Raw genomic sequence first — 17,334 nt, forward strand, 5'->3', positions numbered from 1 at the left:
TCTCATCCTTGTTTTCAAATCATTCCATTTCCTTGCCCCTCCCTATCTCTGTAATCTCCTCCAGCCTCACAACCCCTCCCGAGATGTCTGCATTCCTCTAATTCTGCCCTCTTGGGCATCCCTGATTATAATTGCTCAATCATTCGTGGCTGTGCCTTCTGTTGCCTAGGCCCTAAGCTCTGGAATTCTCTGCCTAAACCTCTCCGCCTCTCTACCTATCTTTCCTCCTTTAAGACGCTCTTTAAAACCTACGTCTTTGGCCAAGCTTTTGTTCATCTGCTCTAATTTCTCCTTAAGTGGCTCGATGTCAATTTTTTTGTCTTATAATACTCCTGTGAAACGCCTTGGGATGTTTTACTACATTAAAGGCGCTATATAAATACAAGTTGTTGTACCATTTTTTTTTAATGAATCTGGTTCTCCTACTTTGTCTGCAGTAGGAGAAATCCCAAATCACCATTTTATTTTGCATATAGAGACAAGCGCGAATATTTTCTATATTAATTTCACAAATAATGCTTCTTGTTTCTACTTCCACACGGTGTTTAAAAATGATTGGTATCTAGGAATGCATTGTTCTCTTTTTTATTAGCTGGGAGACATTATGAAGAAATGCAGTGTTTTTGAAGTAGAGTGTACTGACCTGAAAAATATAGTCCTGGACCTCACAGAGAAACTTTCTTCAAACAAAGAAAAAGTATGTCCTTTTCAAAAACATGTAATCAGCTAAATTGTTAATGTTTCAAGAGTGGAGCTATGGGGAAGGAGCAGGGCAGTGGGACTAATTGGACAGCTCTTTCGAAGAGCTGGCACAGGCACGATGGGCCAAATGGACTCCTTCTGTGCTGTAAGATTCTATGATGCTATTTGTTGATGCACCTTGGTGGATGGCTGTATAGTTTCTATTCAATGATAGTATTTTGGGGGATTTTAAAATATAGGTTATCTTTTGTGGTAATATTTGTTTGAAAAATGCACATTATGTATTTGAATACAACCATGCACTGTGGTTCTTCACAGTATAGTGTCCGCGATTGGTGATATTTTTTGTAACGTGAAGTGATCTTCACAGCAATTTACTGGTGGTGTGATTTCAAGACACTTCAATATTTAAAAAATAAAATCACGAGAAAGGGACAGGTTAAAATTATCTTTGAAGTAATCATAATTCTTTGTAATAGTTTTTTTTTAAAAAAGAGCGGGGGTCCTGACGGTGTGTGACTCCCTGTTTAAGATGAATGAATATTCAAATAGAAATAAGTCAGAAATCTGGACTTGTGAATGTGGCACAGGATTACTTTCTGACCCATTGTGTTACCGCTCACTAGGTAAGAAAAATGTCTTTACTCCAAGAGTGATGAATGTTTAGAACAATCTACAAGGTGAGATAGTAGTGCAGAGCCATTAGAGATGTTCAGAAAGAGACTGCATGCTGCAATGGCAGAGTAGAGTTTTGGAGGTGTCTGTGTGTTTTGGAGGTCTGTGTGTTGACGGGACAAATGACCTTTTCTCATTTTTGATATTTCTGATGTTAATTATTGACTACTCTTGAGAACTTTCACTGATTTGGATTTGCGTTCTTTTTAAATGTTTGGAGATTGTATGGGCAAGTTTTTTAATCAGCGGTAATTTGTGCAAATTCAAACAAAACCTAATCTGTTTCTCATTCAGATTGTTGTAAAAAGCCCAGGCTGCCAAGCCTGTGTGTTTTTGTACTGTGATTGGCTACACTGAATATATAAAAAATCTTTCTTTGTGACATTCAGGTCCAGAAACAGGAAGTTGTGACGGAGGTGCTGCGTCAGGATCTGGAGCAGACAAATGATGAGCTTGAACGTCTTAATTTGAGCCACTTGCAGGAGAGAGCCCGCCTCATTGATGATTTGCAAAGCTGTGAAAGACAGATTGACACATTTAAAGAGGCCATTGTGGAGAAGGAGCATGAAATGACTGTTCTGTCTCGGAGCGGGATGGAATATTTAGAGCAGAATGAAACTTTGAAAGAGCAAAATAGATACAAGGAGCAGGAGACTGCAGAACTGCAAGCAGCCTTAGTTAAGGTTGAAAGGGAAGTTGTGTTACTGAAGAGTACCCGTTCTGTTGATGAGCAGGCTATGAATACCAGCCTTTCTACACTTGTAGAGCAACTTTCTTACATGGAGTTTGAGCTCAGTCATGCTCAGAGTGAAGGTGAAGCTAAGGGGAGAGAGATTGCAGCTTTAATGAAGCAGATTGGAGAAAATAATGACACAATTCAAAACCTACGTTCAGAAGTACAGAAGCAGAATATATCAAATGAAGCTCATCGCGTGGAATGTGGAGCTCGAATATCCTCACTTGAAAATAAGGTCACAATGGCCACTCAAGAACTTCAAGAAATAAATGCTGCCAACCAACAAGAAATCGAAAAACTCAAGGCCCGGTTGGTCGAAAGCGGCTCGGCAAAAGAAAGACTTGACAGCACACTCCAAGAGAAAGAGGAGAAAGAACAATGTTTAGAGAATGAGCTGAAAGCCTTGAAGAACCAGTGTAACAGCCTGATAACTGAGGCTGTTGGAAAAGAGGAAGAGCTGGTGAAATTATCCCAGCAACTCGCTGAACATACAGAAGCTGCTGAAGGCAGGTTGCAGCAGAAGCTGGGGACTGTGGCCTCTTTGGAGCAAAGGCTTCAAATTGTTGAACAAACCAATTCTCAACTGATGCAAGAAGTGCAGGCTAAAGAAACTGAAAGGGAAAACTTAAAAAGGCAGGCGGATGAGATGACCAGATTGGTGGCCGACTTGCAAAACCAAATACAAACACTTGCCGCAACAAATGCGCACCTACAGGCGACAGTGGGAAATCAGGCTCGGAGCCTTTCGGAGCAGGCGAAACTTGTATCGGAGTTAAATGAAAAAGCTGCCAATATCATGGAGGCCCAGTCCAGTTTGGAGAGCCAGGTGAAAGACCTGTCCATTGAAAATGAAAATCTCCAGAAGATCCTAAGTGATAAAGAAAATGTACTTTCAAAGAAAAATGATGCTGTGCAGCAGTTAGAAAATAGAATAGTGTCCGACGAAGAACAGATTTCACAGCACACGGACACAATTTCCCAACTTCAAAAAGAAAAAGAAGCATTCATCCCGAAATTAGAACTTCTAAAAACTTTGGAGCAGAAGGTGGAAGAGCAGTTGGCCGAAAAAAACAATGAGTGTACCCTGCTGAAAAATCACATTTTAGAGCATCAGAAAGCTGCTGAGCAACTTCAAGGGCAAGTGCAATCTATGACAGTGCAGCTCGAAGAACTTCGGCTTTTAAACGCTGAAAAGGAAGATGCGTTGAGCAACAAAAGTGATGAATGCACCTCACTCCAAAACCAACTTCGCAAAGGACAAGAGGCATTGTTGCAGTTACAGGATCAGATTCGGGCATTCAATGTTGAGCTTGGGGACAAGGATGCGGCTTTAAAAGAAAAGCTATCTGAATGGGATGGCCTGCAGAAAGCACTCAGTGAGCACCAGTTTACTGCTAAAACCTTCGAGAGTCAAGTACAAGCATTGACGGAAGAAAGAGAAAAACTCAGGCAGTGGCTGAACAATAGAGAATCTCTCCTAAGCAGTAAGTCCATTGAGAGCCATGATCTGCAGGGACAACTTGACCAGCAAACCGATACCATTGCGCTGTTGCAGAAACAAATGGAAGCGCTGAATGTTGACAGAGAATGGCTTCAGAACGAAAATAAAGAACTGCAAATGTCTTTAAGCAAGTGGACTACGGAGCACGATCAGCTGCAGAAAAAGATGAATGACTGTGAGTCTGCGGCAGCCCTTGTCCAGGATCAAGCACACATACTCGGCGCTGAAAATCACAAACTTAAAGAGGAACTGGAAGACGTGAACTCTGCAGTGCATAGCAAAGTAGAGGAGATTACGGCCCTTCAGTGTCTGCTGTCACAAAAGGTGGGAGTGATAACCTCACTGGCCGAAGAAGTTAGCACATTAAACGCTGCCGTCGCGAAACTTGCACTGGAACTTGGCGAGAAACAAGTCTCAGCGCATCAGCAGGCGACGCTGCTGCAGCAGCTGCAGGCCAAAATGTTGCAAGGGGAAGGGCAGTTGAGTCAAGACATGAGGATAATTTCACAGCTGCAGGATCAGCTGCAAATTGAGACGTGCGAAGCAGCTCAGCTTAAACTGACGCTGGAAGAGAAAGAAACGGCCCTTCAGCAGCAGGCCGAGGAACTCCAGAGAAAAGCCGCAGAGCACAGGGCGCTGGAATTGCAATCCATAGAAAACATGGGAAGCATTTCCAAACTTCAAAACCAAATCCAGGACATGACCGTTAAAGCTCATGAACTAAAGCGTGCCATCGAGGAAAGGGACACACTGCTGGCCTGTAAAGTTGAAGATTGTGTTAAAGTCAAAGCAGCGTTTTCCGAAACCGAGGATACGGTTTCTCAACTTAGAGTGCAACTGACTGCTGTCAGCTCTGAAGCTGATCTGCTGAAAATTATTATTCAGGAGAAAGAGTTGGCTCTGTCTCAGATCAAGGAGAGGTCTGCAGCTTGCAATGAAGAGTGGATGTTCAAGCTGCAGGCAAAGGAAGGTGAATACGCAGCACTTACTGAAAAGTTTATTCATCTTGAACATTTATTTTCACAATTGAAGAGTCAAATAAATCGACAGAATTCGGAAATAAACCAATTGAAAGAAGTTCTTACACAAAAGGAGGCTTCAATTTCAGAGCAGAGAAAGCTTGTGGGGAAATTGCAAGACAAAGCAAGTGAGAGTGATTTGATGAGATCGCAGTTTACCGAGAGCACTGAGCTGAACTCCCGACTGCAGAGTCAAGTGCAGAACATGCTTTCTGATTCCAAGAGACTTGAGCAGTCGCTGCAGGAAAAAGAAACCGCTTTTAGCCACCTGCAGGAAAGGTATGCTGAGCAGTCTGAACAGTTCAAAGAACTTCGTGCAACGCTTGATATGAAGGAGGAGGAAATAGCAGGACTTCAGTCAGTACTTTGCGAGAAGAATGTCAATATTCAAGTTACAGAGAGCAATGCAAATGCTTTGAAGATTGAAGTTGAGTCACTAAAAGAGGAATTGCAAAAGAGTCATGTGTCATTAAATGACTATGGGAATATTGTGCAGCAAAAGGATGAGATGTTTGCTATTAATCAAAAGAACATGAACAGCCAGATTTTAGCTCTAGATGCACAAAAAATCAAATATAAGGATGCTATAGAACAGCTTGAAATGGTGAATCAGGATTTGAAACAAAATGGTCTAACCCTTCAGAAGAAATGTTTGGACCAGGCACAGCGCATTGAGGTTCTGGAGTCAAATCTGAAGACTTTGAGTGAAAAATCATCTCAAGACCATCAAGAAGAGGCAGCGCTGATTGAAAATCTTCATCAGCAGTGTGATCAACTCGTTAAAGAAAATGCACAATTGGGTCACCACATTAACACAGTGAAAATGGAAAAGGCAGAAGTCAATGCCTCGTACCAGAAGCAGTTACAGCAGAAATCGGACGAATTGCAGGTGCTTGAAGAGAAGCTTGCAACGATGTGCGATGTTAGGGAGAAGTTGGACGTTACACAACGTATGGAGGGGGAAAATGAACATCTTCAGAAGCAGGTCAGTCTTAAATCAGAGGAAGTGTCGAAGCTGAAATTAGAGGTTCAAAAATTAGAGCAAAATCTGATGGAATCAGAAAGGAAATGGTTGGCGGAATTTGGCAGAGAAACTGAGCAGAATAGTCTGCTAACAGAAAAACTGAGGAATTTAGAGAATCAAACCGAGGCGAAAGATGTTAAAATAGACAGCTTGCAAAAGGCACTAGATAATTTGCAAGAAACCAGTGCAACTCGTCTAAAAGAACAGGAAGCACTGGCAACAAACGCTAGTCAGCAAGTTGTTGAAAAACAGTCTAGACTGGAGGAATTGTCAGCTTTGGTTTTAAGCAATGAAGCTGCAGTGAATGAGTTGAAGCAAATTCTATCTGAGAAAGAAAAAGAAATTGAAAATTTGCGAAACAGCGTTTCCGCAAGTGAGACATCAGAAATTACGGAAAGCATGGCTGCGAAATTGATGTCTTTGGAAGAAGAAAAGCTCTCGCTTCGTAATGAGCTCCAGCAAACTAAATTAAGTCATCATTTGGAACTGGAAGCTTTACAAAGACAAGTAGCTGATCGTAATGAGATGCTGGAGCAATCACAAGCTGAGCTAAGAGAAAGCCAAAACGTTTTAGATGAAAGTTTCCAACAAAACAGTTCAGTCCAGGAGCAAGTCAGGGCATTGGAGCAGGAACTTAGTGAGAAGTCCCAGCAGATGGAAGATGCAGTCGAGGAAGGAGCCCGACATTTTGATTCCCTGCAAAAGAAAGAACAAGCGACGCACGTACTGACTATGCAAGTAAACCAGCAGCAAGAGTTGGTGATGTCTCTTAGTCAGCAGCTGAGGGAGAAGGACGCTTCTACCCTGCTGCTCACAGAATCCATATCCAAGGAAATAGTTAAAGCAGCAGAAGAGGAAAAGCACTTGGCTGATCAAATACAAGCGCTTAAGGTGCAGCACCGTGTTTCTGATGAAAACATAGCCAGGCTTACGCGTGAGCTTGAGGAGTACAAGACACGGCTGGAGCAGCAAGAAATCCTTCTGTGTACAAAGGAGGTCCAATACCAAAGCACCGTTGCCAAAAATGAACAGATGCATTCACAAACCCAAATGCTGACCAAGGAAAGGGACCTGCTCAAGAAGAAGTTTCAAGCCGCACTGCTAACCCGACGGGACCTGATGAAGAAGGTTCAAGAGTTGCAACAAGCAGCTCTTGCTGGCGCAGAGAAGGAGCAGCAAATTGAAGAATTGCACTGCAATTGCAGAATGCTCGAGAGTCAGACACAAGAGTTGACCTCTGAACTGACAAGTGGTCAGAAGCAGATTGAAGAGCTTGAGTTGCACCTTGAACTCTTAAAACAGCAGCTGGTGGAAAAGGACAGCGATATAAATATTCTTAGCGAGACCCTTTCTGCAAAAGAAACCTTGATCGAACAATTGCAGAAGAATGTCAGTAAATGTGAAATGGAAAAAGAAACCCTGTCTCTGGAGTTGCTCCAAACTGCCCAGGAGAATGATTCTGCAATTGCACAACTGCAGTCTGTTTCAGCAGAAAAAGAGAGGGCATTTGAAGAGGAGCGCTGTCAGTTTAATTCAGAGCTTGAGAAACTTAACATTGCATTATCTAAAAATACTGATGATTCAAATACAGAATTGCCCGGTCGAAGCAAGGCTCCGATGTCTCCTGGAGATGGCAATGTTGATGCCATTGAGGTCGTCGACCAGCTCAATGTGCTCAAACAAGAAAAGGAACATTTACAAAAGAAACTTCAGGCAGCTCTACTGGCTCGAAAGGAAACCATCAAAAAGGCCCAGGAGAAGGATAAACACCATAAAGAGCAGTTGTCGCAACAGAGGGAGGAATACAGTCACGTTTCAGAAATGTATTTCATGCAAACCAAGGAGTTAGAAAATGTTAAAGCGGAACTAGCTGCACTCCAACATACATATCAAACAAAGCTAACAGAATTTGAGTGCAATAGAGAGTTGATAGGAACTCTGCAAAAGCAGCTGCATTCTGTTGATGTTTTGCTTCACGACAAAGAAAAGACACTGGAACAGCTTAAAGTTCAGCTTGAGGGACAGGAGAGCAGAATGCTTGCTGCCCTAGGTCAGCAAGATGAAGTTCAAATTCTTGAGATGAAATTAGCGAATATGGTTTCCACATTAGCAATTAAAGATGCTGGTATGAAAAGCCTTGAAGATGATAACGGTCAGCTTCAGCAAGAAAAAACAGAACTAATATCAGAGTTAGGAAGGGCGCAAGTTACGATTGTTGCCCAAGTGGAAGAGGTCCAAACGATACAGCATTCTACAAGCAGTCTAGAACGTCAGCACCAAGAGGAGAAGGAGCGCCAGGCTGCAGAGATTGGTCGGCTCCAAAATCAGTGGCAATCAATCCGAGCTGAAGCTGAAAACCTCAAAATTGCTCTGGAAGAAACAATAAAAGATAAGGAGAATTATTCTCGCACTCTTGAAAATTCAGCTGAAGATGTGGTTTGTCTCAAAACACAGCTGTTGGATTTGCACAGAGAGAAAGATCAGGTCCAAGCTCAGCTGACTGCCTTGCAGGGGGAGAACGCAGAACTCAAATCAGTATTGAAACAGGCTTCCCAGCCTCACAAAGTAGCTGAAGAGAAGAGCCTGCGCACAAAGCAAGTCGTGTCTGTGCAGTCGGAGCTAGCGAAGGTGCATGAGAATTTGCAAGAACGAGATAACACCATAAAGTCATTGGAATACACATTGTCTGAGAAAGAGAAGCTCGTCGAGGAACTGGAATTACAAGTACAAAAACAATCGCTATTTTACGAAACAGAAAAAGAAAGAACAAAGGCTTGTACCATCGAAGCTCAACTGAGGGCAGCGGATAATTCCGAGGAAAGCAAGCCCAAAGAGCTGATTCAGAGAAAGCTACAAGCGGCGCTGATATCCCGGAAAGAAGCCCTGAAGGAAAACAAAACGCTAAAGCATAACATTGATGCTTTAGCATCAGAAAAAGTCGAACTTTGTTCCAAGATTTCTGCCCTTGAAAAAAGCTTGGCTGAAGTGAAAAAACAGCTCGAGCCCTTGCAGCGAACAACTTCAACCCACCATGAAGAGAAGAGGAGGCTCCTTTCTGAAGTCGACAGAGTGTTCGCAGAAAAGCAGAACCTGAATGCCGCGTGCGAAAGTCTAAAGCATACACTGGAAACCGTAACCCGAGAGAAGCAAGCCTTTTCTCACCGACTGGATTCATTGAATGTTTCCCAGGCGGCAGAACTGTCCGAGTGGAAGGCGAAACACGACGAATTGAAGCATGAATACGAGTCGCTTTTGCAGTCCTACGAAAATATCGGCAACGAAATGGACAGGATGAGGCAGGTCGTGGAAACAGCCAGAAAGGAAAAACAAGAAGTCGTTTTCAAACTCCGCGCGGCCGAGGCTGAGCAGCAAAACATTGAGAAACAGCTTGAGGAGGCAAGTGAGCAAAGTGAGAAAACCAAGGACAAAATGAGAAAGTTTGCCAAATCCAAGCAGCAAAAAGTTCAGGAGCTTGAAGAAGAGATTGAAAGAATCAATAACGAGTTGCAAACCCTTTCTGCTGCAAAGCAGAGCCACACGAGCGAACTGTCAGTCCAATACAGTCAGCTCCAAGAGGAAAGCAAATTACTAAAGCAGAGCTATGAGAAGCTTAAGGCAGAGTTTGACAAAATTCAGGATGAAAAAGAGCATCTACTGAAGGAACTTAACTCATCTACGTCTATCCTAGAGGAGCTGCAGACCAAGAAGGCATTTTATCAGTCTGAATTACAGGTTCAAATTGATGACAAATCCCAAGTAAATGAGTCATTGTCTTCAGAAATACAATCCCTGGAGGCCAAGCTCGCAGTCCAGGCGGAAGAGATTCAGGTTTTGGAGCAAGCGAGACCATTGCTGTCCGAGAAGCTTCGACAGTCGGAGTTACGTCACAAATCGGAGGGTCGTGAAAAAAATGGTATGATTGTACAACTTCAACAAGAAGTTAAAGCTTACCAGCAAGAGACTGTGAACTTAAATGAAAAAGTCAAAATTTTAGAGGATGACAAATCTCTTCTCCAGGAAGAACTTGAAAATGTCCAAGAACTGTCTGACAAGGTCAAAAATGAGAGAAAGCATCTGGAGGCAGAATTACTTAAAAATGCTGACCAGATTGATCAGTTAACGGAAGCCTTGAAGGCACTTCATCTGCAAAACCATTCACTTGTCAACGAATTAGACTGCTTCAGAGAAGAGAAATGCCATTTGGTTAAAGAAAAAGAAGCCCAGGAAATAAAACTGGTCAAAGAATTTGAGGAGAAACTACGGTCTGCCCAGAGAGGCAAGACCAGGTCCAAGGGTGAAACCAAAGAGTTGCAAGAACTGTTGAAAGAAAAGCAACAGGAAATAAATCAGTTGCAGAAGGACTGCATCAAGTGCCAGGAGCTCATTTTGGACTTGGAGCGAGCAATCAAAACGTCGGAAGCTGCCCGCGAAGAAATGAGAAAGAAACTCGAATCTGCGACTGCAAAAGCCTCCAAGTCTGAAGAGCAAGCCAAACTTTTTCAAGAAGAGCTTGTTTCTTATAGAATCTTGCTCCGTGACACCAGAAACGAAGCCGATGGTGTGCGTGCACAGTGTTCAGGGCTGATGGAAGAACTACAAAAGAAAGAAGAGAAGACAAAAGCCCAGATGACTGAAAAAGAGAAAGAACTCCTTACGATTTTGGATCAACAGAAGACAGTTCATCAAAAAGAAATAATGAATTATCAGGACAAACTGGACTCGTTGGAACGGGACAAAGACAGGGTGGTCGCAGAACTCCTGGAATTGCAAGCTGAGCTAAATGGCCGGGACCTACTGATTAAAAAGCTGCGGGGCGAGTTAAATAACAATTTGGCTAAATTGGCAGCGTTCACAAAATGCATGTCCTCTCTTCAAGATGACCGAGACAGGATTATTGAAGAAACCAAGAAATGGGAAACTAGATTCCAAGAGACTATCCAAAGTAAGGAGAATCAAGTGCAAGTAAAGGAAGAAATGTTACAAAAACTTCAAGAGGAAATTAAGCTAAAATCATTCGACCTTCAAGAGCACCAATACAGAACTTTAAAGTTGGAGCAGACAATAAATGAACTCACCGTGAGCAGTAAAGATGCAGAGCTAAAGCATCAGAATGAAATGGTTAATGTGAAAGAGATTATTTGCCAACAGTCAGAAAAAATAGAAGAGCTGGAGGGGTCGTTAAAAGAAAAGGAAGCGGCCTTATGTAAGTTGTCACGGGAAAATAGTGATGTAAGCGCACAGCTTTCTGACATGAGCCACTCTGTGACCAAGTTGAAAATAACCGAGCAAACGCTGGAAAAAGATCTGACCGAAAAACAATCTGAAAGTCATCAGCTTCAGTCTGAAAATGAGACATTAAATGCTGATCTTCAGAAGCAGAGTGCCATTTCACAGCAGCTGAAATTAATGCTGAGCAATAAAGACGCAGAGATCTCGAAACTCGTGTCGTCGAAAGACGGTGAGATTTCGGAGTACGTAGCAGAAATGCAGGGACAATATAGAAAGCAAGTGGAGGACTATGAGAAAAAGTTGAAGATTCTCCAGCACGATAGCCATAAAGCAGCCAGCGACGCGAAGCAATTGCAGGTGCAGATGGATGAAAGCAGAGAAGAAAAAGACAAAGCTGTTGCCAAAATAGATGCTTTTACAAAGTCGATGGCCTCCCTTCAAGACGACCGGGACCGTATCTTATCAGAGTACACGCAACTGGAGCAGCGCCATCTCGATATGCTAAGTCAGAAGGATTGTATTATTCAGGAAAGTGCAACTGAAAACAATGAACTCAAGCAAGAGATCAGAAATTTACTCAACCAGATGGATGATCTTAATTCTGAGAATGCGATGCTAAAAGCACAATTGATTAAGTATAGGGAGGAGCTTAACCAAGTCTTGTCCTTGAAGGATAATCAGTTGAAGGAGCTACTGCAAAATCAGCTGCAGCAAATTAAGAATCTTGAGAATGAAAAGAGCGACTTTGAAGAACAGTGGAAAGAAGCACAGAGATCCCTTGAAAAACATAATGAAAGCATAAAGTCCTTGCAAGTGGAGAATGAGCGCATTACGGGACAGGTTACAGAGCTCAAGACCGTTGCCACACACACAAAGAAGGATAAATCCGAAATGAATGAGACAAAATTAATTCTGGAACTTCAGCAGCAACTTGAGACTAAAGCGTTGGAATGCGATGAGCTCAAAAAGGAAGTCAATATTAAAAGAGCCAATTTGAAAGAACTTGAAAGCAAACTTATTGATGTTGAGGGCCTGGCCAAGTCGGAGATCGAGGTTAAAATGTCTGAAAATGCTGTTGGAATGGACCGGGAGAGAACTGAAGAAGAATTGGTTGGATTGTCCAAAGCTTTGGCGACTGAGCGAAGGCTTTTGGATGTCATAAATGAGAATAAGGAGCTCACTTCTCGGACAGAATCTTTTGAGAAAGCAGTGATGGCTCTACAGAGCGAGAGAGACAGACTTATTGAGAGCGTCCGGCAACTCCAAATCAAGCATTCAGATGAACTCAAGGTAGATCACCATTGAGAGATCATTGTTTTGTGCAACTTCTATCTTAGAATTGATTTTAATATTTTAGTTACTGAAAAATGCATTTTTAAATGGAGCCATTGAATGACATACAATGAATGGGTCAAGAAGAGAACCATTGCAAGGTACTAAATTTGAAAAATAAATTGAGGATTAACCTAGTCATGAAATTGCTCTGTGACAGGATATGTATCTCAGGCTATACACTTGTTGAGTACATTTCTATGTTTAAATTACTTTTAAAGTCAGAGGAAGGGCGCAGAGTAGCTGCTGTAACCATTCATGTTTACATAAAAATTGAAGAATACTATTTTCCCTTCCCTTTCAGTTAAAAGGGACTGCTCGCCTCAAAGACCAGAATGTATGGACCGGTAGCGACCCCTCTGAGATAATGTGGTTCAGAAATAAAGTCCAAGAACTGGAAAAATTACTTCAGCAAGCAAAGTTGCAACAACACACTGAGCAGGATCTCTCTTCCTGTCAGAATGAATTGGCTGAGCTAAGGTTTGTTATTATTTACGTCAGAGTTTCAGTTCGAATAAAGAAGTTGCATTTATATAGTGCCCCATTATCTTCTCTGGACATCCCGACATGCTTTAGGCCCAATGAATTACTTTTGAAGTGTTGTTATGTTGGTAAATATGGCCATCAGTTTTCATGCAGTGTAGTCCCACAAGTAGAAAATGAATGAATGGCCAGATTTTTCTTTTGATGTTGGTCGAGGAAGGAATATTGGCCAGGACACGAGGAAGAATTCCCCTTATCATTTTTGAATAGTGCTGTGAGACGTCCTTTGTATCCACTTGAGCAAGAAGGAAGGGTTCTTGGCTGAATGCCTCATCCAAATAACAGCATCTCCAACAAAGCAGTGCTCCCGTTGCACTGCACTGGACTGTTGACCTAGAACCCACAAACTTCTGACTCGGAGGCGAGCGTGCTTTCAACAGACGCTTAATATCTGCTGTTGTAAGTTTTATGTGAGCAGTGTGTAGGAGTGATCAATGTAGGAATAACCTTGAATTATAAACAGTTGATTAACATAAATCAATTTTGTATAGAAGTGATTTTAGTACTTGATTTACTTTTGGGCTCAAGCCTACTGGTTTGTATCTCTATTTACAGAACCTGGCTTGTTTTTTCAACGATGCAGTTTTCCAAGGTCGCCGTTGATTGATTAACTGTTCGCTTCTCTGCGATGTTATGGTCCTGAAACACATGCTGTTGAAATGCAAACCAAATTTTCTAAGCAGGGGTACAAACAGTGGGCAATTTCTCTGAGCAGTAGCAATGCTCCCTGGTAGAAAATCATGGCTGACTGATCAGTTCATTAGCTGCAACGGTAGATGTAGGGATGATGCTTCCATGTACAGGCCATAAATATAAGATAGTCACCAATAAATAGAGATTTCAGGAGACTCTTATTTACCCAGTGTAATGTCTGCACCTGTGAGTATGCTCACAGGTTTGTAGAGCTGTGAGTGGCTTTGCCAGTCACGTGATGTTCACAAGACTCAATAAAACCCCAGCCAGTTGGGTTCAGGGGATCCACGATGAGGCAGGTGGTTGTGCGCCTGGTGCATGAACTTAGTAATGTGTAGTGTGATTGTTAAACCTTTGCTATTAAGAACTAGTTTATTAGCAATGTGTTACTATGAATTCTTAAGCAAAGAACCCATGATGCAAATACATTACACCCAGAGCGCGGTTGGAAAGTGAAACTCACTACTATAGGGGGTAGTTGAGGCGACTAGCATAGATGCATTTAGGAGAAGCTAGATAAGCACGCGAGCGAGAAAAGAATTGAATGATATGTTGATGGGGTTCGATGAAGTAGGGGTGGGAGGAGACTCGCATGGAGCATAAATACCAGCATGGACCAGTTGGGTCAAATGACCTGTTTCTGTGGTGTAAATACTATGTAATGTTGCAACTTTGGTTCTCGGGCAAAACGGAGTATCACCAGTTATCAGGTGAAGGGCTGACACAATGAAATGTGTTTTATGCCTATGCCCTATGTGTTAAAGGGCTTTCATTTGCATCTGTATACATGCACTGGAATTTCATTCATTTAAATGGGCTTCACTGTAGCCATATTGTTCACTAGTTTAAAATTATACTTGAGCTAGAGGTGACCGTGCAGACATTTTACATGGGCTGATTAAGTAGATTCAATAGTAATATTGAAAGGGGATAAATACTTGAAGGGATAAACATTGCAGGGCTATGAGGAAAGAGCAAGGGAATGGGACTAATTGGATAGCTCGACCAAAGAGCTAGCACAGGCACGATGGGCTGAATGCCCTCTTTCTGTGCTGATCATTCTGTGATTGTACAATATTTTGTTTAACTGTTGCAGCAGTGCTGTAATGCTGAACCTCATTCATCTGAACAAATACCCTCCAGTATATAGACTGGCATTAATCTTGGGTGGCACACAATAATTAATATCTCTTCTGAGAACCTGTCTCAGGACAAATCAGATGTTATACGCTTTGGGACGACACGCTTTTCTTTAATCCATTGAAATTATCCATCTTGTGAGAAGTTTTTGCAAACACTTCGATTGATTGATTCCTGGGATGAGAGGGTTGTCCTCTGAGGAGAGATTGAGTAGATTGGGCCTATACTCTCTGGAGTTTAGAAGAATGAGAGCTGATCCCATTAAAACATATAAGCTTCAGAGAGGGATTGACAGGGTCGATGCTGAGAGGCTGTGTCTCCTAGCTGGAATGACTAGAACTAGGCGTGTCACAGTCTCAGGATAAGGGGTAGGCCATTTAGGGCTGAGATGAGGAGGAATTTCTTCACTTAGAGGCTTGTAGATCTGTGGAATTCTCCGCTCCAAAGCTCATTTGTTGAGTATATTCAAAGCGAAGATAGATTTTTGGACTCGAGGGGAATCAAAGGATATGGGGATCGGTCGGGAAAGTGGAATTGAGGTAGAAGATCAGCCATGATCTTATTGAATGGCAGAACAGGCTCAAGAGCCCTATTGCCTGTTCCTAATTCTTGTGTTATGTTCTTAGGAACGTAACTAAAATTGTTTTATCTGCACTTAATTGTTATGACATTCCTCAACTAATTAAAGTGATTTAAAATGTTACATTTTCAATGATTTATATTGGCATTAAGTATATTGCAATACAATAACAGTTGTGCAATACAATAACAGTTGCAGCACAACAGAATGGATTAACGTTTTTGAGGTCAAGTAACCAGATGATAGCTAATTGTTACCAGGTGAAATTAACTTTGAGCCATTTTAGGGCCCTCTTTCCTTTCTACAGGTTTAATTTATTTGCTGATTAACCATCATAGATTATTGTTTTTAAACAGCTTGGCTTATGGTTTCTTTCATTTTCCAATTTTTCAAAAGGATGTTCATACCAGAGATAGGATGGTTGATGATGTATAAGTAATGATAAGGACATGAGTGCGAAAGCAATAGAAGGATATGAAAGAAAGAAAGTCTTGCATTTATCTAGCACCTTTCACGACCACCGGACGAATCGAAATGCTTTAGAGCCAAATGAAGTACTTTTTGAAGTGTAGTCACTGTTGCAATGTGGGAAACGCGGCAGCCAATTTGCGTGCAGCAAACTCCCACCCATGTGATGAGGACCAGATAAACTGTTTTTGTCATGTTGTCATAACGGCTAGGACACCGCGGGGAACTCCCCTGCTCGTCTTTGAAATAATGCCATGGGATCCTTTATGTCCATCTGAGAGGGCAGACGGGGCCTCGGTTTAATGTCTCATCCGAAAGACGGCATGTCCGACAGTGCAGAACTCCCTCAGCACTGCAGTGGAGTGACAGCCTAGATTTATTTTAATGTGTTCAAGTTCCTGGAGTGGGACATGAACCCACATATATACTGATAGGATTAGATGAAGTAAGATGGGAGGAGGCCCATGTGGAGCATAAACACCGGCATGGACCCGTTGGGCCGAATGGCTTGTAGCTGTGCTGTAAAATTCTATGTTATACAGGCCAGCTGGAAATCTATTCATATCTGGAATGCTTGTCTCCAAGTCTACAATACTGAAGTCTACAACCCTTCAATGCTATCAATTATATGTCCCTATAGTTATTTCACCAGTGTTTTGTAAGCAAATCTTGCTTGCAGCGATATCAATTTAGCACCATCCTCAACTCAGGTGCTCCATTATTGCATTGCATCTTCTGTTTTGTTGGTGACATTATTACATATTCAACATTACTTTCCTTCCCTTCCATCAATTGCATGTTCTTTCTCTTCATCAATAAACCATGCAATCAATAGTTCAATGTGCAAGGTCTGCCTTGTTTGATTTTCAGCATTAAAGACAAATGTCGTACACTGTTATTTACCTTTAAGGTCGGAGAAGAGCTTCCTGCTTTCAGAGTCTAGAACTATCAAGAAGCAATACCTCAATGCAGTGGCAGACAGGGATAGACAAATAGCAGAACTGAGGAAATTGCACCAGGAAGTGTGGCGTGGTGAATTGGGGAATGGAAATAGCATGTACCAAATAAAGGTAAGCATTTTAAAAACAGTTTCATATTTGTTTGGACGCATGACTCACTTTCGAGGTAACATCACCTTCCCAATGGTTGCCCCCCCCCCCCAATGATACTCCAGCTTCAGAATTTTTTCCCATCGCCAGAGACAATAAAATTAGTCAACCATGAGTCACCAACATTGAAGGAATCCCTCTTTTCTCCATATCAGACGTTAAAACAACCTCACTTTTTTAAAATTACATTTTATACTGATACAATTTTGAACACCAGCCATTGTCATAGGGTGGGAGCGGGACAGATTGGGTTTGTTGATCTCCAAAGAGGTCTGGGGGGATATTTACTTGGACTCGTGTCCGATCTCTTTCAGGGCCGTCAATTAAAATTACGCACTTTGCGTATTGAACTAATGTAGTTGAAATGTATATGCATGCTCATTCCCTTCTTTGTGGGACATGCCCATGGGTCCCACTGTTACGGGCTATTGGGAGGAATTGCCCATGATGAGTGACAAGCACCCTCAGTCTGCACCAGTGTGTCTTGGAGTTTGTAGGTAGAGATTCCCTTCAATCCTGAACAGGGTCATTGATTGACCAGTCCCTCCTCATGTCATGTGGGTTCATTCTGGCCTTGTGGTAC

At 42.2% G+C, this 17,334-nt stretch overlaps 1 protein-coding gene across 7 annotated transcripts in view; it reads left to right on the forward strand.

Moving 5' to 3' along the window:
* The window catches only part of LOC139280080 (golgin subfamily B member 1-like), a 91,450-nt gene that overhangs the window by 59,160 nt on the left and 14,956 nt on the right, over window positions 1-17,334 (forward strand). For 6 of the 7 annotated variants that reach the window (XM_070899569.1, XM_070899574.1, XM_070899571.1 and 3 more), the window contains 4 exons: window positions 593-697; window positions 1,767-12,176; window positions 12,523-12,698; window positions 16,553-16,712. In XM_070899569.1, the coding sequence (XP_070755670.1) occupies window positions 593-697; window positions 1,767-12,176; window positions 12,523-12,698; window positions 16,553-16,712 (10,851 nt within the window). The remainder of the gene's footprint in view (window positions 1-592; window positions 698-1,766; window positions 12,177-12,522; window positions 12,699-16,552; window positions 16,713-17,334) is intronic. The other variant, XM_070899573.1, reaches the window with a different exon arrangement.

Source organism: Pristiophorus japonicus, chromosome 14, assembly GCF_044704955.1.
Source record: "Pristiophorus japonicus isolate sPriJap1 chromosome 14, sPriJap1.hap1, whole genome shotgun sequence".
Classification (NCBI taxonomy): domain Eukaryota; kingdom Metazoa; phylum Chordata; class Chondrichthyes; family Pristiophoridae; genus Pristiophorus; species Pristiophorus japonicus.